The 27,466-nt window shown below is 38.9% G+C and overlaps 2 protein-coding genes across 2 annotated transcripts; one reads left to right on the top strand and one right to left on the bottom strand.

Annotated features, from left to right (window-relative positions):
• Positions 1-437: 437 nt before the first annotated feature.
• Positions 438-3,844, top strand: gja10a (gap junction protein alpha 10 a). Its single transcript, XM_042500835.1, has 2 exons — positions 438-1,874; positions 3,806-3,844. Exons 1-2 carry the CDS (start codon positions 438-440, stop codon positions 3,842-3,844), a joined length of 1,476 nt encoding a protein of 491 aa, XP_042356769.1.
• Positions 3,845-12,023: 8,179 nt separating this feature from the next.
• bach2a (BTB and CNC homology 1, basic leucine zipper transcription factor 2a) lies at positions 12,024-26,936 on the bottom strand. The gene is made up of 4 exons (XM_042501332.1): positions 26,670-26,936; positions 21,362-22,756; positions 13,645-13,851; positions 12,024-12,464 (listed from the first exon to the last, which is right to left on the bottom strand). The coding sequence occupies exons 1-4, from the start codon at positions 26,934-26,936 to the stop codon at positions 12,024-12,026; spliced, it is 2,310 nt and encodes a 769-aa protein (XP_042357266.1).
• Positions 26,937-27,466: the final 530 nt, after the last annotated feature.

The raw sequence follows: 27,466 nt of genomic DNA, 5'->3' as shown, positions 1-27,466 counted from the left end.
ACAGCATACAACCCAACTGTCTTGTTAAACTCACAGTAGTTGTTACACTTGTTCTTTTTCCCTGTGCAGTGAGGTTATATTAGTAATGTAACTGCTGCAGCAACTACTGGTTATTCCTCTAAAAGAAGCAGAAGCTATTCTGGCTAAACTATCGCCTTGTTTGCAATCTGTCTGATTGTCTGACTGCTTGTGTTTCTTGCCATGTTAGATTTATTTTGGTGAGAAAGCCTCAAAATGTAACACCCTCAATGAGTAGTTTTTATAACCAATAGAGCTAATGGCCTGAGCTTCAAAAAAGAAAGCCTGTAAACTGTGGATTTCCTTAAGAATTCCTTAAGAAACATACCTAACATGTAGCTTTGTGAGACTAATGTGTTGTATGTGCTGCATCTCCATAGTTCGAGGACATGTGGCAGTGAAGTGGTGAGAAGCTGACCATGGGTGACTGGAACCTGCTGGGCAGCATCCTAGAAGAGGTCCACATTCATTCCACCATCGTGGGCAAGATCTGGCTTACCATACTCTTCATCTTCCGTATGCTGATCCTGGGTGCAGCCGCTGAGGACGTATGGGACGACGAACAGTCCGAGTTCGTCTGCAACACCGATCAGCCGGGCTGCAAGGCAGTCTGCTATGACCATGCTTTCCCCATCTCCCTCATTCGTTTCTGGGTCCTGCAGGTCATCTTTGTCTCTGCGCCCTCGCTGGTCTACATGGGCCATGCCCTCTACTGTATCCGAGCACTGGAGAAAGAGCGCCATCGCAAACGGGTCCAGCTCAAGGAGGAGATGGATGAAGGTGAGATGGCTCTGGACGAGCATAAGCGCTTAGAGAGGGAGCTGAGGAGGCTGGATGAGCAGAGGAAGGTGAAGAAGGCTCCTCTCAGAGGCTCTCTGTTGAGAACCTACATCATCCATATCCTAACACGCTCTGTGGTGGAGGTCTGCTTCATCCTGGGCCAGTATATTCTCTATGGTATCCAACTGGAGCCCCTCTATAAGTGTGAGAGGCTGCCTTGCCCAAATAGTGTAGACTGTTACATCTCCAGGCCCACAGAGAAGACCATCTTCATGATCTTCATGATCGTCATTGCCGGTGTGTCACTTTTTCTCAACATTCTGGAGATATCCCACCTGGGCATCAGGAAAATCAAACAGACACTATATGGAGAGAGGTACACGGAAGATGACAGTTTGATTTACAAGTCCAAGAAGAAGTCGTCCTTACCACATCTTTGTGTAATGAGCAATGTATCACCTCACAACGGGCCTTTGACTCAGACCTTCAAAGTGATTCCAGAGGCGGACATGAAGCCTCCTTATTACAACACTGGGCTCAAAGCCAACCAGACTGCAACAAGACATAACAGTTTGGCTCATCTGGGACACAGTCAGACCAGTTATATCTGTACCCAACCTAGGATGCCATCCAGGTCTGGCCAGGACTGTGAAATCCAAGCCTCTGAAACCCATGAAGGGCCAAAGGGCCACACAGCTTTGGTGGACCACCATCCAGCTTGGGATTCTGCTGAATCCAATGTGGACAGAAGTGCAATGGGCCATCATGAGGATTCACATGAGGAAGAACACCCTCAGCCCAGCCATTTGGAAGCTCTGCTATCCAGTACTACCTTAAGGCCCAGGGCTATCAGAGACCTGGACGAGGATGAGCGAAGGGAGTCATTAGGGAGCGAGGTCCTGTTCCCCCACCCGAGGAAGACCAGCTTCATGATCAGGCCACCGTCTGAGAGTTTGTCCTCCATCAGTGGCTCCACAAACCCTTCCTTACATACCTCAGAAGAGTCGGATGAGCTGGGCTCCCTGCAGGGAGACATGCCCATGATGCCGCCTGCTGGTGGCCGAAGAATGTCAATGGCAAGTAGAGAACACAGATAGGCTTCTGATTCACAGAGATGGTGCTATAGGGTCGCAACAAAGTCCCCCTTTTATGTTACGTTTAACAAGTGTGTCTGCTTTTAGTGTGACATATACAGTATGTGTCAGCAGCACTTTCTAAACAAAAACAAAGGCATGACATCTCAGTCAAAAACATTTTCCATTTATGTTATATGGCGGCTGATCTTGTTTAATGCTCAAAGGGTAAGGAGCTAATATCTTTGTTTTTTCCATTTGTGGACATTTACAGCCACCGTTCTTCTTTCTTTAAATTAGGCGATGTGCTAACAGCTGCTTTTTTTTAGAGATATTTTTTGGGCTTTTTCATTGCCTTTATTTGATAGGACAGATATAGCGTGAAAGGGGGAGAGAGAGAAGGGATGACATGCAGCAAAGGGCTGAAACCGGACTTGAACCTGCAGCCGCTGCAGGAAGGACACAGCCTTTGTACATGGGGCGCCTGCTCTACCAACAGAGCCACAAGGCACCCCTAACAGCTGCTTTTAAACCTCCTGCAGTGGGTTGCACACAAAAATCTTTATCAGTTACATGTACAAAACATGAAGCCTCATCAGAAGAGCAGTGGCAGGGCACTAGGGAGTGCTTTGTCCCAGCCAAATATATGAATATATATATTTATTTATTTTCTGAAAAGAGGAACGCTGCTTGCTTTTTTAAATGAGCTCCATATGTTAGTTTAGTTTCTAGAACAACAATAGTATCTTGACAACAGCATAAGCTAAGTAGCTAACATAATGCCATGTTAACAGAGGCTTGACTATACAGTTAACAAGCTTTAAAAACGAATTCTGATGACAGCAACATCTGGTGTTTTCTGGCTGCTCTGCTCCCCAAAAATGACTTCTATGTCTTTGTTGTGAGAGGAGACATAAGTTAAGCTAAGAAGTGGCAATGACATAATTGGTGCCCTTCTGAAAAGGTGGCTGCAAACAGTCTTTCATCATAGGAAACAATTGTAAAAAGATGAGAAAAAATCAAAATAAATGCCATGGGGACACTGGACATTAAGCATTTTGTCCACTAAGTCAACCAACAAATCTGACAAAAACACTTAAAAAAAACGTGTGATAGACAGTTATGCATGATGAAGACTCAAAGAGACAGCAGAAGAGATGAGGTGGGGTTTTGAAGAGAGAAAGAGAGAGAGAAAACGGTCATTTTGTTGATTGGGAGGAGCCCGATAGCGACAAACTGGCAGCTCCTGTCTGTTCAATGTCCTCAGTGAACGTAATACCTATTAAAAAAAAGTCAAATAAATAAGTTAAAAATCAAAAGAAAAATTAATTAACACATAAAAATATACCAATGATAAGATGTAATCTAAATCAAATATATGTTAAAACAGGCAATAGACACAAATTAACTGATGAATAATTATAAAAATGTTAAAATACACACATGTATTGTATTGATGTATTTTATCACTAATAAACATAAATATACTGTTAAAAACATGCTCTTACATTAATTATTTGTGCTCACTCACTTGTAATTTAAGCGCTCATATTATTGCACAATTCACAGAGCATATCTGTATTAATATTTACAATTTTTACAGTAAGGTATGCCAAAAAACACAATGCTATGTTATCTTCAGCATTGCTTTAACATGTAAAAAATGTTGACAAACAACTTAATGTAATTTCCTGATAATTAATTAATTTGCACCTATTGCTCTGACAAATGTGTTTTTTTCTTCTACATGACCTCTGCTGGCCTCCATAGATTTTGTAGTATTGCTACATGTTCTGCTCATCAGTAACAACGTTTAAAGTGTAATAACAAACAAACAAAAAAAAAGTTGCTTCATTAAATTCCATGCACACAATGTTTTTTTTCTGTTTTTTTTGTCCAACAGCAAGTCAAATGTGTCCTCTTGTCTTCCTCAGAGCATGTTTCTGGATATCTCCTCTATCATGAAGAAGTGAAGAGACGAGGCTTACATCATGGCCACAGGAGCTGTGTTCCACAAACTTTATCAGTGATCCACCCATCAACATTGATTTGGCCCCATGTGACTTGAGCCACATGGAGCCAAAAGCAGTGACGCAGTCAGCCATGATGAGGCAGTGGACTCAGTGCCAAAGCCCAGCATTTTCTGGTATTGAAGCACCTTAGAACGTCTCCATGTGGGTACTAACAAGGACAGATCTTTTTTTTTTTTTTTTTTAAATGTCTTGGCTGAATTTTGAAGATTGTGCAGAGACGACACAATGGATTATGAAGCAAACTCCTCAGAGGATCTGTTTGCTGGACTTTTAAGCTTCAAATACTTTTTATAAGTCCAAGACTTGATTAGAATTTGTGTATATAGTCATTTATATGTGGTCATCTCATGAGGGATTATGATACTTTATATTGTATTCAGATTAAATGCTTCTTAACAAAACAGCAATCATTTTGTCAGCGGATATTGAATCAGAACCCACCCACACTGACATCACGCTGTAAATTCTCATGCTTTTTGTTTTATTTCTCAAGAAAAGAAATGCCTAGACAAAATGCTGTTTTTCTTCATATCAAATAAACAGAACATGACATGTTGCACAATATTTACAAAAGAATCCAAACAGAACAAAGGTCATTTGAACATTCAAAGATAAAAAAGGAAATCAAAAATGCTCAATCTGCATTTAACAGTCATGTTGCAGGTACTCAAAAAAAAGAACACTTAAAAAATGGCTCACCAAAATCTACAATGAAGAAACCACTGTAAAAAGTTAGAAACAACGCCACAGAAACGGTCTACATGTCTATCATACAGTCCTTACCCATAAGAAGAGGTATGCTGAATTATCCAGGTAGATAAGTGCTTAGAGTCTGTTCGACTCAAGTCATCAACGCATTCTGTAAACAGATTGGAATAAATAAGTTCTTCCTTTAGTCGGCCACCATGTGCGGTAATTTCAAAGAAAAAAAGCATTTCATTTTAAAATACTTAAGGGAAAACTGCCCTGCTCACCACAGCTGTAGCGAGAACAGGTGCTGGGAAAGAGCTGCATTCAGAGATGGTGAAAAGCTGCAACATTTTATGATTAAAAGTAGTACTTTGATTTAACCCTTTCAAACCTGAATCTACATCACTTTTCTTGTGCTCAGACGCCTTTCACAAGTATTTTCATGTTCGGACCCAAAGCAAGTTAGTTAGTTTGATTTCTTCAAATACATATAAAACAAGGAAATGAACAATAAATGTCATACATATAGGGAGAAATTTGAATATTTACAAAATCATTAAAAATAAAAATTGTGAAATATGGCCAAAAATCATATATATATATATATATATATATATATATATATATATATATATCTTAGCATCATTTTATATTGAAAATCATTATAGTAGTAATAATAATGATCGTAATTATTTATTTATTGAATATTTTATTTAAAGTTATTTCCATGTCTGTCAATAAATGTATTAATAATTTTTTGGGTATTTCTTTTCAAGTTGCTCATTGCCTTCTTCCCATGTTTTTTCACAGAAATCAGCCCAATTTACTCAAAGATTTAAGTAATCGGATGCCATGTTAATATTTCAGCATACTCTGTAAACCAGCGGTTCTAAATATGTTTGGCATGGGTCCGCCAGTCCGCAGGTTTCTGTGTCTTTCAGTACTGTCGCAGATACTTGACACTTGCTTGTGTTCACTAATCTGTCACAGTGAATGTCACACAAGCTTTTACTGTCCACAAAGGCTTTTTAGTGGTGTAGAGACATAGCTGTAAGTGTAAACTGTTCTAAAAATCTGTGCTGCATTACCACACTATAAAAAAAGTCTATCATGAATGACCTAACTCGGGCCAGTTTCAAGTCTCCACATGTTAATTTTTGTACCATACTGAAATAAAGCCAAATCATCAGGCCCAATTCAAAAATCAAGAGTATGTACATATGTTTGGCAGAAAGAGAAAGGAGTGAGCTACAAATAAAAAAGAAACAAAAGGAGCTCCTGGCCAAAATATTTACTTTGAAATTTAATATCACCAATATTTCACCAACATATATATATTTGGTTTAATTTAAGTTATGCCGACCAAAATTTATTATTGATATTTAGTTGGTTTTTAGTTGTGTTGTAAACAATCCAAAATCTTCCAAATGTCTCATGCCAACATCATCTTGATGTAGAATACCGACATTCAGTCATAAGGTATACAGACAAAACCCAACATCTGTAAAATGTCATAATGTTAATGTAATGACAGATTCTACAGTCATTTCACCTTTAAAATATCATCAACCCAATTTTCATTTTAGCTTAAATATAACATCTGTCCAGCATAAAAATCCAACGTCTTTCTGACATCATTTTGACTTAATTAACATTAATTAGGTAATAAGTCATCATTTCAGGGTTGTCAGACTTCTGATTTGTTCCCAATTTTAACCTTTTTTCAAACTTAGAACATTTTCTTAAAATTTTAACAAATGACATATCTTCAGAGCTCTAACTATTTTGCTTTACAGGTTTTCAATACATGGGGAATATTATGCATGTCCATATTCTGCCTTCTCAGGGTTGGACTTCTGCTAAATGCAGACCAACCAGCTTAAAACATTCAATTTTTCCACATCTCTGAAGTGCAGCCTTTAATTTAACCCAAACCATGTGTTTTTGTTTCTGCAATTCCAGCATTTTAGCATGTGTTATGTGCTACAAAAAACATGTACGGTGCAAAAAAGTACCAAAAAGATGAATGTTTTGATATTAGTTTTGGACAATTTTTTTTGCACTGTGCTGTTTAGAACAGGTTTTTAAACTCAAATAAAGGATTTGATGCCTCATTTTGATGTCTACCTGCTTTCTCTAGCTTGCTTTAATGTTCTTTAACTCAATTACAGAGAAGCAACTGATTTAATACATCATTTCATCATTTCATCTTTCAAACAGTTGCTCCTCTATTATGGTTTATTCCTTGGTGACATCTACAAGAGCATATGGAGACCCACTGTGGCCAGTATTTAACTAATAACCAAGCAGTTACGTAACAAATAATCCTATGAATAAATACACACAAATATTATAAAGTAGCCATTAAACTGTGAAACTTTTAAAACTTGCATGGTTAAAATGAAATGTTATTTCTTTTCTCGGTAACAATTTATTATTATTGTATTCCAGCAGTTTTAAATTTCAAATATTTTTATTTTCATTTCACGCAATGTATTTTAAAAAGTGATTATTTTGGAGTCCCATGGTTATATTACTTTTTATTTTTGTATTTATTTATAGGATTGTTTTGTTTTTGAATTTATTCATACTGAATAATTTGAGTCTCCATTTTTTTGGGGGGGGGGGGGCAATGTACTTGGTTGATTTTGCACTTACAAAAAAGGGAGCTTTATGTCTATCCATCCATCCATCCATCCTCTACTTTACAGGGCCATGGGGGGCAACCAAGTCGTAAGAATAAATGTTTACAATGTAAGTTTCTGCAAACCACAGATATGTTACATTCGTATGCTATTATTTTAGCAGATAAGTGAACACTTAAGAAATGTTGATAAAATTGTAACATAACCTGCAATGCAACAGACTCTATTTGTGGTTTACAGAAATACAATTCCTACATTTCCTTTGTGTCAGCTGGGCTGGAGCGGATCCCAGCTGACACCGTGGACAGGTCACCAGTCATCTATTAGGCTAACACATAAAGACAGACAAGCCTTCACATACACGCGTTCACACATACGGGCAATTTAGAGTCAAAAATGAACCTTTATGTTTTTGGACCGGACTGCTTTACTAATAGTGAAACGAAACTAAAGGAGTCAGGAGGGGGCCATGTCCACATTTTATGACAATGCTGCCATGCAGTTTGTGGAAGCTGCAGTGCAGTTTCCTTTGAATAAAATCCTTTGTTCCCTTACTTGATAGTTTGGCCTCTGTAACCTCTAAGGCAAGAAATTGTAGCTGCACTTGTCAGATGCTTCTTTCATCAACATTTTAAACTTACGAAAAAATTAAAAAAAAAAAAGCTTTATCAGAATTTCTATTCAACATAATTCTAAGGTCTTAATTATATCTTTACAAAACAAAAAATGCCATACACAAAACTGTAAACATATTCACACCCTGTTAAGTTGAAATATTAAACTTAAGCACACGTGAGACCTTGAAATGAAGACTTATTTTTCATGAAATTAACAACAATAAAAAAATACAACAAATCAACTCTAAGAAAGGGTAGCAACCTACATTTTACATCTATGCCACTTTCTCTACACCCATCCCCCAACGCCCAACAATGAGAGTCCAAATAAATAAATTAACAAGTTCACATTTAGGAATTACAGCCGATGAAAATCAGCTGAGCAGTGTTCTTCAGTGTACTCTGAGCATTTAGCACATTTGAGATTAGCATTGGCTAACAGTGATGACAGCAGATTTGATTTTTTTTTTTTTTTAATTTGAGCTCATTGTAGTCTGTTAAAGCTAGCACACTGTAAAAAATACTATTTGTTTTAACCTACAAAAAGCTCATGTCTGCGACTTAAATTTTTTATTTGACTGAAATTGAGAAGACAAGTTGAATCAATACAAAATTACCTTAACCTTTCTTCTGAAATTCAGTCACCTTAAATTTTAAGACAGCTCCGACACTGACTTTTGAAGTTAAAAACTTTTACTTACTTACTTACTTTTACAGTGCATGTACTGTAAAAAAATAAAACAATAAAAATACTATTTGTTTAACTTAAAAACAGGCTGCCTTATTTTTTTCCAGGTTTACTGAATTTGAGAGGACAACTTAAATTATTATAAAATAATGTAAAGTTAAGTTTTCTGCTGAATTTCAGTGAACTTAAAATTCAAGTCTGACAAATTCTATCATTACAAAGTTACCTTAACTTTTCTTCTAAAATTCAGTCAACGTAACATTTTAGGCCAGCTCAGATACTAAATAAATGTTAGTATCCAGGTTGGCTTAAATTTCTCAAGTTGACTGAGTTTGAGAGGACAAGTTGAATATTCCCAAAATGACCTCAAATTGTCCTCTCAAATTTAGTGAACTTAAAATTTTAAGGCCTGGACATGTTTGTTTTTAAAGTTAAAACTAAAAAGGTTATTTTTTTACAGTGCATGGTCCAGCTGGCATTATTTACTGATCCACATGGTTTTAATGGTTTTTGAGGTTTTTTTTAGCTAATTTCTAAAAACAAAAAAAAAACAAAAAAAAAAAAACAAGTGCAATGAAATATTGATTGAATTTCAAATTCTGCTCTGACCTTCATGTGCTAAAAATGATTTCACCCTGACCCTGGTGGACATAAGAAGCCAAAAAACACATCAAACGCCATGGCCGTGCTCCACTGTGCATCTGACCGCGCAGCAGCAGAGTGCTGGGCAGCAGCACTCACCCCAGCCACGTGCATCGCTATCGACTATTCAACAGCAGATGAATTTGGCATGTCCCTAAATCAATATGTGCCAGCATGTTTGTTTGGAGCTTTGAACTTCATACCATACACGATTACAGATGCTGATTTGTAAGTAGAAACTGATAATTTTTTTGATTAACAAATTCACATATGATGTGTGGATTTGAAAATGTAGGTGTCCCACACCGACATACTGTACCAAATACTTTTAAAAGGGCTATTTGTCTTATGTACAATACAAGAACAGTGCAGCTAAATACATCATTACCATAAGTACAAACACTAAATTCTCACAACTATTAAGACAATAAATAAATGAGTCAAAAAAGAGCACTTAAGATCTGTTTAAGTTGTTGTTTAAGTGACCACACCAGTGTGTTCAGATTTTAGCCCATTAAATGTGGCTTGTTACATTGCTACCATCCATTTCCAAAGCATAACGGAATGCTTTTTAGTATGCTTTTTTCCCACCTTTGAGGCATATTGGTTTCCATTCTTTTAATAATAATAATAATAATAATAATGATAATAATAATAATATATAAATAAACCAAGAGGCTGTTTGTGATGTAAAATGTGTGTAAAATTGTCCAAGTGAATATTATGTCTGTTGCTACTTTTGCTATCCACCTCTTTCATTTGCAGTTTTAGTCGAGTGTCCTGATGTGCAGACTTTTCAAGTCAACATTTTAGACTACATGTCAGGTCATGCTAACTCCAATAAAATTTATATAAATAAAAAAAAAATTCTAGGGAAGTTTCCTGGAGAGGAAATGGAGATGATGACAGAATCAGGAATGAATGTAATCGTACAAAGCCCCAAAAGTTGACATTTATTATTTTGCGCACACAAGTTAAGAATTTCGTGGGAAAAAGTTATCAACTCATTTTGTACACGCAGATAATAGAAGTGTGCAAAACCTATTTTGTTCCCACAAGATAAATAAGGTGTACACAATAGATAATAACTTGTTCCCAGATGATTTTAACTTACAATAATAACTTGTTTCCACAACATCCTATTTTGAGCTCGAAAGATAATAACTTTCTCCCACAAGATAATTAAGTTGTGAGCAAAACATTATTTGTTCCCACATGATAGTTACTTGTTCCCAACAAGATAACTTTTTCCCACAAGACAATTAAGGTGTACACAAAAAGATAATAACCTGTTCATACAAGACAATAACCTCGGGAATTTTCTTGATAAACTGCTACCATTGTAATATCTAGAAAAAGACTGAAGATCAGTTTAAATGTTAGAAACATTGCTTCTCATATTTGCTGAATTGTATGCTTGCATGCCATTTACAAGTAAAAAGACATCATTTCCATTTTTTGTTTGCTTTGGAGAAGACAGTTTACGCTACCAATTAATTGAAATGTAAAGGAATTGTACCAATTGGAATCTGTCCCCATTTTTACTATAATTATAAGCAAAAGACACAGTCATGTCAGAAACCCTTTTTTTTTCAGTTTTCTGCATGTTGATTAAGAGTAAATTAATTAAATCAACTGAGAAACTGCAGTATGCTTTGGAGAATGATGAGCAGAAATGTAAATGGACACCGGTGTGGTCCTTTAATTCATTTGGACACGCTTTGACTGGCTCGGGCTTTAGGTGCCAGCGTCACAATGCGTGTGCTCGTATTGGATGCCAGGTGTCACCTCTTGGAGGTGCTGGGCAGTGCTTCAACTTTGTCATGTAGTTCTGTCTCTTAGCGCAGATATGAAAAAAAGGCAGAAGAGAATTGTGTAAAAACATCCATCTGAGTACAAGAAAAAGTACAAGTGAAGTTTGACAAAAGAAACTTTGCATAATGAGAGTTCATTTGACCGTTTCATCGAATGTAAAATTTTACAAATACACACCTTTGGTCACATTTTACTTTAAAGTCCTGTGTCACTCAACAATTACCAGATCGATAAAAAGTCATGTGACAAAAGTAAGGTGATTGATCAGTTCAAAATCTTCCAACACATTTGTTCTGCTTTTTAGAGTGAGGTGAGATGTCTTGTGTGTTATAGATACCTAAAATGTAATATGTAGACGCAGATGTCTGCTGACAAAGCTGCGATATGTGACGATTTGGGATGAGAATGTGTTGCTGGCTGCTGACGGGCTTGGTTGGAGTTGGCGGATGGTCAATTTAATACTCATCTTCAAACTCCCTGTCAGACTCTGAATTGACAGAAACAGGTGCCATCTGAACACATCTCACTCTCAGAGAGAACTACAAAAAGTACATTTTACTAAATGCAATGAACCAGTGCTTTAGTCCGCCACAAGTCAGACTCGGAGGTCAAATATGACCTGTTATAATGTACACATTACTACATGATTCATTTATTTACTACAAATCAGCTGTGTGTAGAGAAGTAACTGTCAAGATTTGACAGGACTGTAAAGTAAAGTGCATGTACATGTTAACAGGGACACTGGTGATCATTCTGAGGAATTCCTGAGTTGAACCTCCCATGATGCACTAAATTAGGGAGGAGAGCTGACAGGAAGAAGAAGGATGGGACAGAGACAGAAAGAAAGAGAGGGAAAGCTGCCAGTGCTTTTGTTTGATCGCCAGTCCAAAAAATACCTGTTGAACAGTATTGCTGATAAGACAACGCTTGTGTCATCCATTACAAAAACAAACAAAAAATACTTCAAATATCAAGACGAGTAGGAGTGTGTCACAGACTAAAGTGTTAGCCACCAGACTCTAAGTACAGTTCTGTCTCTTCTGTTCCTCTGTGGTGCATTTCTCAGTCATTTCCTGACAGAAGTCCACTGTTACAGTGGGGCTACATACTTCCTCCGTGGATCCCAGCACCAGCTCGGGGTTCTCCTGCCCCACACCTGACACCTCCACCCCCGCCTGCCTATCCTCCAGCCCCCCCTGACTGGGACCCCTGTCAGACAGAAACGCAATGTCGCTGTGTTGTGACGCAGGTGACCTGGGCCGTGAGAAGGAGCCCCCGTCAGAAGAAGGCGATGGCGGGTTGGATGTGAGGTCGATGCTGGCGGAGACAGGTGGCGGCTGGCTGCCCTGCACCTCCCTGCACACTTGCTGCTGTGAGAGGAAAGACAGGTTCTGCCACAGCTCGGACATACAAACCTTCAGCTGGTTGCGTTCGCTCAGCAGCTTTTCCTTCTCGCACACCTGAGTTCAAAAGACACATCAGCATCAGCGGGTCAGTGGCTGAGTTTGACATCAAAGCAACCGTGGCTGCTCACTGTTTCTCCTGAAGCCTCCTGCAGACTGAGACTTTTGCAGTCTTAAAAATGTTTAGTGCAGCTACACTGTCTGACATGGATCTTAATAAACTTGGGGACAACATCAAGTTTGATATATGCAGACTGTACAATGACATCACCTACTGAATCAGAGGCTATGACTGATGTCAACACACACATGAACAAAACGCCACCAGTGTATCATCCATCTACGCTGCTGGATTGGTAAATGCAAAATGTAAATAAATAAATCAAGCCCTCCTTATAGCAGCATTTAGACTGGAGACTGCAGTTTGTGTCATGTGAAAAGTTACTTGGACATCCATATTAGTTCAACATATGGAGTAACCACTGCCCAACCTCTCACACATGAACATGTATTTCATTGTCGAGCTGTGTGCACCGTTTTACTTGGTTCAGCTCTCTTTTTCTGTTTTTGGGATCCTTCAATCCCACTTTTGTCAACTGTCTCTTGTCTCCATGACGACAGCCACGGAGCAAAGCAGAGTCAGCATGGTACAGCTCTATCTGCTCCAGCCCTCTGACTCTGGCTGCCTTCCTAAATCCAGTCTGACGCTCTGCACACAGCTGTTGTTCAAAGCCACGGAGCGGTCTGTTTCTCCATTAATTAACTAACATTTAAGTTCATCACACATTCACTCCATTCAGCGTTTTGCTGCTCCTTCAGACAGATTGCCCAGAGTGCACTGCTCTAGATAACAGAATGGTACATTCCAACAGTGCTCCGAATTTATGTATGGTCCAGTTTGTGAATGAGTGTTTCTGAACCTTCAGCCTATTGAAAGGAGCATTGAGGGATTTCTGTTTGACGTGTTAAATTAGTATCAGCTGACAGCTGACTTTTTTGATTGTCTTTATCCACATTATGTGATCCCAAATCAACCCAGCTCCAGAAACTTAAAAAAACCCCTGAAATGATTGGCATGGATTGATCAATCAGTGTTGCTTAACAGAGGAGCTACAGTTCACATTATAGCCACCAGAGGGCGTGCTCCGCCTCCTAAAAGCACTGATTCCTTTGAAACCCCTGTAGTTTGCTGCAGTGTTTGATTTGACTGGTGTGTATGTCTGAGTTATGATCATACCAGTTTGCGGATCTCGCACTCCAGGTTCTGGATGCAGTCGAGCTTCCTCTTGCGGCAGCGCTGGGCGGCGATGCGGTTTTTGCTGCGGCGGCGGATGTCATGGATGAACTCCAGCTGCTCTGAGGTCAGCTTGTGCATCTTGATGAGGATCTGGAAGTCGTTGCGTGGCAGGTTGGTGATCTGGTCTACAGGGAAGGGAAGTTTTACCTGAAAGAAACAATGAATCACTGTCATCATATATGTACTTTGATCAAGTTATAACAACTGAGTCAAGTCCAGGACAACTGGGCAAGATCACTTTGCTGATGAAGGCCAGGACATGTGGTTGACAGCTTCAGAAAAAGCCAGTAAGTGGACCTTGAGTTAGGATTATTTCATTAAATAGAGGTTTCGAAGATCAGGAACTTTAAGGGTAAAAAAAGTTCAGTGTGGCCACTCACAGTACACAGGCCAAAACCCAGAGAAGACATCAACCAGCAAACATATACATGTATATAGTTACTTCCATTGTTACTCAATATTTATTTTTCCTATCTTCCAATCTAAAGAGAAAGAAGTCTTTCTACTGCATCATGAATTTTATTTTGATACTTTAAGTACATTCAGCTGATGTACTTTCAATTTAAATGTAGTCTTTTTACTGTATTGTAGTTTGTAACAACTACTTGTTCTGAAGCATCTGAATACATCAGACACAACTGAGCAGCATTCAGCTTCAGCTCCATGTTGGCAGATGGAGGTCAATGTGGTGTAACATTCACTAGGTGTCAGTGTGATGCTGTTTATTGAAGCCAGCAGCTGTGACACAAAGAGAGCATGGGCTGAGCTCTTTGTTTCACTCAGCCGCTCAGCTTCAAATGTGGATCAGCACATTGACTTTTTTCTTTACTGATATCACTCTAGCACAGATGGATTCATATCATGTTGTCTTTGTTTGTCATTTTGGTTAACTCCAACTTTTTTTCACTCTCTCTTTCTTCACAGTTGTGTCATAGCAATACATTTGTTTTTGCCTCTACTGATCTGCTTTTTCCTGTTAGGCATTCTGTCATTTATTCACTGGTTTGTTTGATTCCTAAGCTGCATCTTTGGCCATCCAAAGATGAAATCTCATTTGTTAAATATTGCTTGTTTAATCCAATAATAAGTGAGTATTCTGTTGAGCACTTCTCGGTGTTCCACTGCAGTAGTGAACATGAGAGCAGAGAGCTGCAGCAGCCCATGCTGTTTCCTTCATACAGCAGTGTTCAGCACAGCGATGCCAGCACACCACGATGACATCATTCACCGCTCTGACAACAGAGCAAAGAGAGGCAAGTGTGTGTGTGCATGTCTGTGTGTGTGTGCTGTGTTTAGGTGCCGCCTGTCCTTTACTGTATAGACATCTATATATAGCTCCATGACTCTCAGCAGTCACATAATAAGGTTGGAATGACAAAGTGAGCCCTGGATGCTCATAAATCCCCTCACCAATCTCTCTCTCTCTCTCTCTCTCTCTCTCTCTCTATAGGGATATAAATATAGGGAGAAGGCAACGAGCAATTTAACATGGCCCAAAAAAGCGCAAGAAATGATTCAAAAGCTACAGGAAAATAACCTGCTAAATGTGCAAACAAAAAAACACAAACAAAAAAGAGAAAATGAAAAATAGTGCTGAGAAGTAATGATATGTGTGGTTTTGTTAAGCAACAAAATTAAATAAATATAATAATAATAATAATAATAAGCAGTAAACATGTAAATGTAAGAATAAATTCTAATACAATCTATATTAGAATATAGTATAATCATGATAATTATAGATACAATTTTCTGTACATTTTTCTGTATTTGAAGAAAATAAAAATTCTAATGACTCTTCCACCCCCAACCCTCACCTCTTTTTATGCCTAATTTTCAGGTAATTTTCTTGTGGACTTTTACCATTCTTTATATATTTTGTGGGACATTTCTGGCATTCTGGTCATTCTGGTTCTGTTTTTTTCTGCATATTTTCAAAATTATTTAAACCAATTTGCTCAAGATTCAAAGGGTAAAATGATTCAAGAAAAGGTATCTGAACGCAGCACGAGACAACTAATGTCGATCCAGGTTTAAAGGGGTTAAAGGTTTAACATTTGCAACATCATAACTCAAAAGAATAATAAAACAAAATGTGAAATAACTGTACCATCAAACCTAATATAGTACTCTTAACCCTACAGAGGAGGGTTACAGCTAGATGATGTTCTCTGATCAATCACTTACATGTGTCCCAGCATCCTGCTTTTGACTCTGACATTTACATGGAACATGACAAATCTTATATTGTCTTATTGGATATTCATTTTCATGTTCACATACAGGCTTGTGATTTGTCTGCCCGCAGTAGTGTGTTATTTCTGACCACCTTGGCCGCAAACTACTTATTTGATTTCAATCAAATAACTTAATAGGAACATTGTTTTAAAATGTTAAATACCATATTTAACATAATCAATATCATGCTGCAACACATACTTCATGAATGCATTTATTGCAATTTTTAAATAATAATGCTTTGTTTTAAATAATACTTAAACTCTTGCTTGTTATTAAATAATATTTGCAATAACTGTTAAATTATTTTAACTCTAACTTTTTAATTTCAAGCAAAATTATTCAATGTTAATACTTAAATTACATAATTCTAAGTCACAACAAAAGAATGAAAAGAAATTAGAGTCGTTTGGTTTATGGCTTTACAAGCATCAACATCTCAAATTAGGGATGTTAACAATAAATCAGTGATCGATTAATCGGTCATTAAGACTTTAATGGAACATGTAAAATTTAATCGATAAATCGATAGGCTATGAAATGCTGGTAAAATATATGCAGTGTGTTGCTGTGGGCTTTGATTGAGATGAAACGCATTTTGTATATTTTGAAATACGAAAAATTTTCAGTTTTTTTTCTTTTTCAAATAACAACTAATTAATTGTCATTTTTACCAGTTAATTGATTAAGGAAAATGCTCACAATTAGCAAACCCTATCTCAAAACTATATTAAAGCCTATGAAATACTTCCACAATAATTTATAGTCTTTTGTTTTAAATGTGTAGTTTTGTAGTATTTGAATACTCTGCTTGATTGGCAGATTTTAATAGTTTATAGAAATTGTTTCTTTTACTTTTTTTAAAGAATTTTTGGGGGGCTTTTTGCCTTAATTTACAGAACAGTGACAGTGTTCCCATGCATCTTTTATTTATCTCACGTGTTACTTTCCCTTCAATGACCACGTTTCCCAGCATCCCAGCAACAGTTTTACCTAACCACATGTTAAATACGCTGCTCTGGATCTGTTGATGTCATATGTGATTGGATATCTGATACAAAACTGGCTTCTTTGTGTATGGACTGGAGCTGGATTGGAAAAAACAGGTTGAATAGAGGTTGTTGGTACAATGTTTTGTGGGACAGGCCTCTACTCTCAGTCATTTACAGTATATATAAATTGTTTGGGGTGTTTTTTACTTAAAACTCAATCATTTGTTGAAAAAAAAACTAGTAGAAAAGTAAATTTTGAAAATATTCAACTATTACAAACTTACTAATCTTGAAATGCTACTTCAAAATTCTTTAAATAAGGAGTAAAATGCAAAGTGGCATAATGCAGAGTGGGTGGAGAGGGTCTTGGTGGGCTGGCCTAATTGGAGAGGGCAGATCTGGGGTCAGGAGCAGCAGATGGTGGAGGGAATGTGGCCAGGACACCTTCCACCTGCCTACAGGGCACCCCAGGGTCTCTCTCTCTCTCTCTCTGTGTGTGTGTGTGTGTGTGTGTGTGTGTGTGTGTGCGTGTGTGTGTGTGTGTGTGTCTGCTATATGGGGGAGACAACTAGGGCAAAGAAGTGGGACAGACACAGACACATACATGTACAGGCGGATGTATGTAGGTACACACACACGCATACAAACACACAAAATCAATAAAACACAACAGGACTTCAACCAAATTCTATTTGAAATTATGTATATTCCCAATGTGCTGAAGTGAACTGTAACACTGTGAGTTTTAGCAGCGACTCTGATCAGTCATAACTAACATATAAAGTTAAAGAGGTAAATATGGTGGTCCGACCTGTCTGATGTTTCTGCTTATTTTATCCACTGTGATGCTTTGCTGACATCTTTGATCCACCAAATCTAGTGGCACGGGAGCTAAAAAATGCACTGCTGTGGATGGGGCTGCAGCAAAACAAAAAAAAAATTCCATTTAAATGTACACTATATTTGAATATTTGCTCCTCTTTAACTTAAACAATAGCTGATTGAGGCAGCAGAAAGCCAGCAATTCCACTGTTTGGGGGAGTAAAATTACTGTTTTCTCTAATGGAGTCCGGGGATTTTCATATGACCACTTCAAATCTCCATCTGTAGGGCTGTCACACAGCAATGTAAGCAGTGAAAATAAATAAAGCGTATACTTAAAATAATTTTGATTTTTTAGGTGGGCCATTTTTTGGTGGCTGTAAACCAAAACATAAGCGCCATTTGATTCTCTGTGAATTAAACTTTTATGCCCAGAAGTTATAGTAAATAAAGACTGTGAACAGGTCAATATTGCTGGGTCTAGCTACCTGATGTATGCTGATATTCATAAAAAAATATGTTCTCAAAACTCATTGGAAACATGGCTGACTCTTCTACAACTGGTAAAGGTCTCACTTGTTTTAGGTGAGTAGGAAACTGTATAGCGTTAGTCAAAAAGGTCATAATTACCCAAAAATCCAAATATTTGTTTCTGAGGTTTAACATAATCTTTTCTTAATTTGATTTTTACTTTCCTTTTTTTATGCTTACATCCACCACTACAATTGTTTCAACAGGAAACAGTCAGCATGTTTGCATGATGTTAAAAAAAGTCAAATTATTGTGTTAGTCCATATAAAATTGGACTTTTAAAATACATGTAAACATGTAAGTGCGACTAAAAGTACAGTCCCACAACATCGGCACATCCTTATATACAGTCTATGGTAGCACCACTTAACTGTGCATGTAAATGCACTAAATGTGAAGCTGCACCCTATGCTTGATTGTCTTTGCTTCGTAGTTATCTAGTCAAGATAATACATAACGAGGCTGACAGGTCACTTAAAAAGCAGGATGACTTCAGTCGGCCCAGTGATCATATAATTACATGCCAACAGAGGCGGCAGATGGAGCATTTTGAAGATGTCAGAGCATCAACAGCTTATAGTGGGTCAAAATATAGTTCCACAAAATACACTATACATATGTATCATCGTCAGGAGAGCAGCATTTGAAACAAATAAAGTGACTCTGTGGTAGTGACCCCTGTAAAATGCCCCTCCAAGTGTCTGCTCCACTGTGTCTATTCAGAATAGCTGAGCACCTTCTGATACATTAACCTCTGCAACACAGTTTACTGACTCATCCACGGGCCACAGGCCACAGCCACTCACTTCTCATGAAGATAATATCCTGTGTATGCATGTGTGTATGTGTGTGAGCTCCAGTATAAAACTCCTCTCACATCTCATCACATATTGCATGTGCTTAGGCGTCACCATGGTAACCATACAGCTCTTTTAACTTCAAGCCGTATCTGCTGGAAGGGTTTGCGTAATTCCTCCTGAGAGAAAAAAAATGTCTAAGAATAGTCCCAGCTGTGAATCGCACCTAGAATATGCTTCAAAAAAGCACTGCTACATGTTACTTACACCTGAACATGTCCTTTTAAAGCTGTAGTAGGTAACTTTTATTTTTATTTTTTTTAATATTTGCTAAAAATACATACTATATTCATACAGCACTAAATGGGACAGCTAATCAAAGAAAAACAAAATCATATTCCTCTGCCTATTCTTTTATCTTGTAAAATTTTACTGCATGTGAACGAAAACAAGCAATCAGAGTTGAGGAGTCTCTAACACTGCTTATGAACTACAGTCAAACTCTGAAGCTAGACAGCACTGATCAAATACAAATACCTTTAACAGTTAAACAATACACTAAAATGTGTTTCTGAAAACGTTTGCCTGAACATCCACACCAAACAAAAAATATGTGTACATGCATGGACAGGGTAGAGTGTCTGTGTTTCAGGAATATAAGAAGCATTGTGATGGGACATTCAGAGCCTTAGGGTGTCCTCACACCTAGGGTTCAATGGCTCTGGTCTATATCAGTGGATGAATTTTTAAACTTAGGGCATCTTTTACTTGGCTCTGTTTCATTTTACAGTAAGAAAAATCCAGGCAAACCAAAACACTTAACTATTGCTGCCTTCACATGCTCCTCAGAAATATCGGATTTATCATATTTTACGACTTACGAGCACATGAACGGCCCTCCAAAGTCATAATTACCAATGGGAATTTGGGAAATTTTGATGATACCTGAAATTTCAGGGCAGCAGAAATGCGAAAAGCATGGAAACAGTGACAACAGTTGATGCTAAAAAATACATTTTTAGTTCATAGCAGCTATCATTACTTGATGTCACATTTTAGTATCTGCATCTATTAGCTGTAGCCAGCAGTGTTTCCCATACATATACTCTCCCTGGGAGGCCCGCCCAGATAAATTGAGACCCGCCCAGAAAGATTAAATCTGAATTCCACTGTTTTTTCTAATCAACAATGTAATTTTACAGCGCAGACAGACCATCCGCACTCCGGCCCCAATGTTTCCCATTAATTACAAAGTGTTGTCCTGCCATAGTCTCAATGGAGTTGGACTGTTAATTAAGAGCCATATTAAAATACTGTTGAGTTATTTGTAGCGCAGTAGCGGTAGAGACGCACAGCAGATCGTTAGGCGCATTAAAAATGAAACTGAACCTTTCATTCTGCTGGGCCTAAATCTGTCTTTCACTTACAAAAATCTGCAAATACCCCCTTTCATCGATCTGATCAGCTGTGAACGTATCATCAGATCAATTATCCACCTCAGACGTGACATTCAGCTGCGAAGGAGATAAAAAGAACTCTGCCTGCTGCGCTGCATTCACGGACCCGCAAAAACGTCGGATATTAAAGTCACACCACAGATAGAGTGACAGTAACCGCTACTTTATTTTTGGTGTTTTATTGTTATTCCATTAGGTTGGAGATTTGAGCACATCTCTAATGAGATCAACCACAGACATTATCCCTGAACAATCTAATCTGTAGTGCTTCATTGACTCACTGTCATCAAGTGCAAGTTTTGCAGGTATCTTTGTCTTTCTGCCATTTTCTCCTGTGCATGAGTTACTATCGAGCCTCTTAAAAGTCCTCTTCTCTACTTGCAACAGTTTTTCATTATAGGAGCTTATGGGCTACAATGCTAAGTCTCTCTCTGTGTTCACACCTGCCCAAACAAATCGAACCAAGGAGGAAATTAGACCATTAGTACCATTTTAACCAGACTAAACAGTGCAGGTATAAAAACATCCTTAGTCTAAGTTTAAGCACAAAAAGGTGTTCTTGGTCCAGTCCAAAATTCACTCTGAAGCTGAAGGTTTGTTTTGGGAACCTGATCAGAATTTGACCCAACCAAACTAGCAGGTGTACTCTGCAAGTTTAATCTAAATGGCTCCTGTAGTGATGTTTGCTTTGCATCCTGATTAGGTCACCAATGACGATGTCAAGAAATCAACTCTTGAGGATCTATGAAATGAAGGGAAATTCAATCTTATTGCAATTTGTGGTTGGCTGTCAGCAAAAATCAAGCAGTTTCCTACTAACCTCAGGGCCAGAGACTCTGGAGACACCACTTTCACTGTCCCCCTCTGAGAAAGAGCCTGATTCGTCACTGGAGTTACCGCCACTGGCACCAAATCCCTGTTCACTTTTGATACTGGAGCAACCCTGAGAGAAGACCACCTCTCCACTGTGGGGGTTCCTCTGCTCCACTACCCCAGCCAGGCAGTGTGACAGTCCAGAGGTGGAGCCTGAGAGTGGGGATGACGAGAAGTCAAACTGGGGAAGGCTGGAAGGGGAGCTACCACTGCCTGCGTCCTCTGGGTAAGAGAATGAGGAACGGGAGCTGGAGGTCTGTGTCCGGGGCTCAGAAGGGGAAGGGGAGTGGACTGAAGTCTTGATGGGAAGAGGGCAGCTGGTGGTGAGGCAGGAGCGTCCGGAAGAGGGAGCTTCTACCTGCATCAGGGTTGAGACTTTTTCTCTGAACTTATCGTCCATGTAAGAATGGGCCAACATCTGTCGTTCTCCAGCTGCTGAAGAGAAAATGACGCTGGCTCTGTCTAGCTCCCCCTCTTGTTTAGAGGAGGAGGCTTTGGACAATGGCCTTTCCATGTTCTTGCCAATGCCAGTCAGAGCTGTTGGTATGACATCTGCAATGCCGGTCTTGAAGTCCCTCTTATCCCTCTGCCTGTCTTTGACCAGCTCCCTGTAGTGGTTGAGGGACAGTCTGTTGGTGAGTAGTTGCTGGATAGTGGTGCTGGGCACGCCACTGAGATCCAGGCCGCCTCTCTGGAGGTAAGAGCGCAGGCAGGAAGAGGGTGAACCTCGGCTTGGAGAGTGCTCAGTTGCTACTGGAACCCCTTCTACCTCCAGCTCCATCTCCAGTACTTCTTCAGTACACAGTTCTGGGTTGCAACCGCTCCTTTCATCTCCTTCCTCTTCAAACATGAATGGTTCCTCCTTGATCCTGGAGGGTGTAAGGAGAGTCTGTGGAGCGGCACGGCTGTCTCTGAGCTGTGAGCTCACAGGGCTGACTGAGGTATGGTTGGCATCATCACTGCCATAATGGGTTTCTCCATTGTGCTTATTATCACAGATCTGGTACTGATACTTCCTGTATTTTGGACATTGAGAAAGGTCAGCGGGAAGTGACGCAGTGCTTGCTACGTGATTTGTCTGCTGCCTCGTCTCATCTGAAGATATCGCCTCGTTAAAGGCTGCATCCTCGGTGATGTCATCACCATATTCCACCTTGCCGTTAGTGGCGATTTGGCTGTCGTTCTGTAGCTGAGCTTGAAGGAACCGAAAGCAAGAGTCCTCCAAGTTGTGAACGCCCAGGAAGTCGGCACACAGGATGACCTCGTGGATGTTTTCGCGACTTAAAACCAGCTTAGCTGTGTAGGCAAACTGGAGCAGTGGAGCAAAACCCTTTGCTGTCACCTGTAGAGGAGAGAAGTGTGAGATGAAAGAATAGTTTTTCTGTCAATGCCTTCAAGCATCACCTTCATGTTGAGTTAATGATACATCAAAAAGATTATTTTTTTTGTGCACTGAACTGTCAGTAACCTCAACATCAGCTCAATATCAAGATTAGCATCACCAATTCAGTATCAGACCAAATGTCTCCCTTTCTATACCACCAATGTCAAATCAATTCCATCTTGACTCAAAGTGGACATTTATACCAAACTTGAGGAAATTCCCTTCATATTCTTGAGATATCGCTTTTAAGAGAATGAGATGAACCCCAGATCACTGCAATCTTGACCTTTGATCGATACAAGTCTAATCTGTTCATTCATCTGCTCAAAGCAGATGTTTATGCCTAATTTGAGGAAGTTTTCTTCAAGATTCTTGAGATATTGCTTTCTCGAGAATGAGACAGACGCAAGGTCAAAGCAATCTTGAGCTTGATCTATAACAAAGTCTAATCAGTTCATTATCGACTCAAAGTGGACATTTGTGCCAAATTTAACAACATTCCCTCAAGGTCTTAGTGAGATTTCGTGTTCATGAGAATGAGACAGATGAGGTAATAGTCACCTGGACTTTGACCACCAAAATCTGATCATTTCATTGTTAAGTCGAGTGGATGTTTGTACAAAAAAAATCCTTCAAGATATTCTTGAAATATACCACGACAACCCAAAAACATAATGCCTCTGGCCTCAGCTGTCTCATGCATGGAGATGTAAAAATACACATTGCAACTCTAACAAAGAGGTGGTGAGCTGGTAATGGATGAAACTGAATTTTACCCCACAAGCACTCAATCCACTTTTTTTATTCTTTGTTATTTCGCCATATCTTGGCCTTATAAATCTTTTCTGTCTCGTCTTCTTCTTCCATCCCCGTCTTCTACCCTTCACCCTCTCATTTTTGCTGCTTTCTTCATCTTCACTACAGTCAGCATGGCTTCTTGTGTGTGTGTGTGTGTGTGTGTGTGTGTGTGTGTGTGTGTGTTCATATATGTGTATGTGTAAGAGGGGATGTTGTGCCTACACTATATTGCTGTATATGCAATATATGTGTGTGTATATTGGTGTGCATGTAAGCCTATTTTCAGCTGGCATCAGCAGCTGCGGCATCCTGTGCAGAAACACATGTGTACAGGCACAGACAGGAGCCAGGAGCTACCAAGCTTACTAATGAGAAGCAGCAGAGAGAGGAACATTGCCTAAGAGAGAGACTGGATTAATCAATGAAACTGATCGATAAGTATCTCCTTAACATCTGTTTTTCATCTTTTATTTTCCCTCAAGTAGCTTTAAGGTTAACATGTTATTCCATACTGTCTGCCAGTGCAATATATATTCTGTATTAAACTGTGAAATATTCAAGTATCATTTTCTTGTCATTTCCATAAATTTTATTTCCATTTTTCCTCAAATTCAGCCTGACATACAGTCCTTGCTGTCTTAAAAATATGGGATATTAACTAGAATTTAAAACCACAAAATCATGATTTGGGTAAAAATAAATAGATTTCTGCTAGAAAGCTAGACAAACTTCCCCCCTGTGCCAATTTGTCAAACCCTGAAGCTGCCACTTGCTGATGGCACTGGCATGTTCGGGGTTAGGTTGCCATGTACACTGGTTTTCAAAATACCTCTCAGGGTAGTCCCTACATTTCACTGTCAAACTTACTGGTGTGACCAAACCTTAAACTAGATATACTACCATGCAGTTGTATGCCCAGAAACCTGTTGTATGTGGTCACCATTACCTTGACCTTTGACCACCAGATTCTAATCACTTCATTCTTGAGACCAAGTGGACATTTGTGCAAAATTTGAGGAAACACCCTCAAGGCCATTTTCATATATCGCATTCACGAAAATTAGATGAATGTGAGTGTCACAATGTCACAGTGACCTCGACCTAATCCATTCGTCCTTGAGTCTATGCAAACATTTGTGCCAAACTTTAAGTAATTCCCTCAAGGTGTTCTTGAAATATTGCATTCACGAGAATGGGACAAATGCAAGGTCACTGGGACCTTTGACCTTTGACCACCCAGATATAATTAGCTCATCCTTGAGTCTACTCGAACGTTTGTGCCAAATTCGAAGTAATTCCTTTAAGGTGCTCTTGAGATATCTGATTCACAAGAATCGGACATACATATGCATGGAAGGACAATCTGAAAATATAATGTCTCTGCCCACAGCTGTCCCCAGTGCCAAGGCATAAAAATAATCAATAGGTTTTAATTATGTGGTTAGGAAGACATAGATTTAAAGATAAAAATTAAGCTTCAGGTTACAGCTACGTAAATAAAGTTGGAGTGACGATCGGCTCGTTACTTCTTTTTTATTGATTAACATTGAGTTAGATCAGTTTTATTAGGTGCACATGAGGGACCAAAAAACCTGTCAGGTGTATACAGCCTGAAATTCAGTAGTCTTAATTGCCATGTAATAAAAAACAAGTCCACTGAGGTTTTCTAATGCCGGATTGTAACAGTACTACAACAGAGTCCTTTGTCCTGAAAATACTAAATTCCACACCTGGACCTGTTTACCTCGGAGCCACAGTGAGTTCTGGTAATTTATGAGAGGAATGAGTGGAGAGCAGAGAGGATGTGAAAGATAAAGCCATGCTTGGAGTCATTAGTGGCGTAGTCGGGTGGAGGCCTGTGCGAGTGATTACTGTACAAGGTGGAGTCACAGACATATTAATCAATATGACAGATCTGGGGCTTTATATGGTAATGTCTGCCACTGGGATCACAAAGTGAACAAAAGCAACTCCAACTAACAAGGTAAATGCATTTAAATCCATGTCTGACATGTTGGATATGGATTTAAATGCTTAGCTTTAGGCTTATATAACATAAAAATCAGTTATTGTTTGTATAAAGATGTTTTGGCTTAAAATACATGTTTTTTTGGGGCACAATTCCCACTGGAAAACAGTGACAGGTCCTCAAAAAAGACCCACGTTGGGGGGCTGAAAGATCATATATATGTCATAATGATCCAGATGTACACCCAGTTCATTCTAACTTTTGTAAATCAGGCTTTCTGTTATAATTTTGTTGTTTCCCAGACCGAACTGGGACAACCCTGAAGACTTCATCAGAGTTATTACCATAAAACTTATATTAATAGCCTGGGCTATTATTTGCTTAAATCACTGAACTCAACAGACTTATATTTGGGACAGGCGTCCATATGGGACAGGCTTTTAATTCCTTTAACACAAAACTTGCTCAGCATATTACTTATTTAACCTTTTGGGACCTGGGACTTATTTTACTCAAAAACATGGCAAGAAGGTGATGAGCAACAATAGAAGAAATGACCATATGAAAAATACAAGAAAATATGCAGAAAAATATAAGCAAGAAAATGATTAGAAAAAAATATAAAATAATTCTATAAAATAATTTTAAATTAGCAATTATGAATATCAATCACTGGACATTTTCCCTCACTTGTAAAAAATGTATCTCTTTTTTTTGAGTATTCCATGGTTACTATGCCGACAATACCGTCTTTGGTGCTTATTGTTTTTTAGTTAAATGAACTCAGTAATTGCATTGTAGAGAATTTTACCAATCTAACGACATGTGTAGCACGTCCATATGGACAAACACTTAAACACAAATACATATTTGTATGTGTGATGTCAGCAGCTAATGTTATCTCCAGCCATAGCCAACAACTCGGGTTTAAAACATACAAAGAACTTCTATAAAAATGAACTGCTTGGTAACCACCTTTAATTGAGACAGGCCTTTATTTGTCAAATTGTGTCACCACACCTGACTAGTAAATGGGACTGGATATTTATTTGGGACTAGCCTTAATGATCACCTCAGGCTGTGTGTTGTCATTGTGGCCCTTACCTTGTCTGGCAGGTTGATGATGGGCTCCGTTTCGCCTGGTGATCCGTTGTGGCCCAGCAGGGCCTGCAAGAAGTAGCGGCTGCTGGCAGCGAGAACAGCCCTGTGTGCGCGCACCTCCCGACCCTCCACCAACACGGTCACGTCGCACAGGATGCCCTGCCGCCGCTGCTCCTCCAGGCTCAACAGCACATTGGCACAGTGGACCTTGGATTCGTACACGTACACGGGCGCTGCCGCCTCATCGCCCCGCTCCTCACCTGCCGACATCACTCTCTCTAGCACCCTGCACAGACGAAAAAAAGATAAAAGAAGGGACCATGTCAGAAAGCTACATGTATACAATATTTGCGTATTGGCTACCTCTACACTCTTTCAAGAGGTTACGAGGTATTTTAAGTTTTAAGCTGCTCTATGACAAATGCAAATGAGTTAGCAGCTGAAAAGAATGCAATTGCTAGAATTATGCTGTAACATACTGAAGCAGTACAATTTGCTCTCCTTTGATCATTTCCTAAAATTCTCATCCCTCAAACTTTTTTAAATGCCTTCAAAAACCAGATATTTTATGTAAATTTATCAACAGGCAAAATGGTGGTAGGGACACCAGGGACACAGCAAGCAGCTACGGAAATATCGCACATCGCAAGACTTCCTTGGGGCAGTCAGTTTTTCCATAAAATGTTCTAAAATGTGGAACTAACTAAAATAAGAGCAACACAAGATATGTTTAACAAGGTGTTAAAGGTTGGCTGAGGCAAAACCCCCAAAAGATGGGAGCAGTTTTTATCTTTTTATAT

Source organism: Plectropomus leopardus, chromosome 14 (genome assembly GCF_008729295.1).
Source record: "Plectropomus leopardus isolate mb chromosome 14, YSFRI_Pleo_2.0, whole genome shotgun sequence".
NCBI lineage: Eukaryota > Metazoa > Chordata > Actinopteri > Perciformes > Serranidae > Plectropomus > Plectropomus leopardus.
This window is presented reverse-complemented; position numbering and strand designations above follow the sequence as displayed.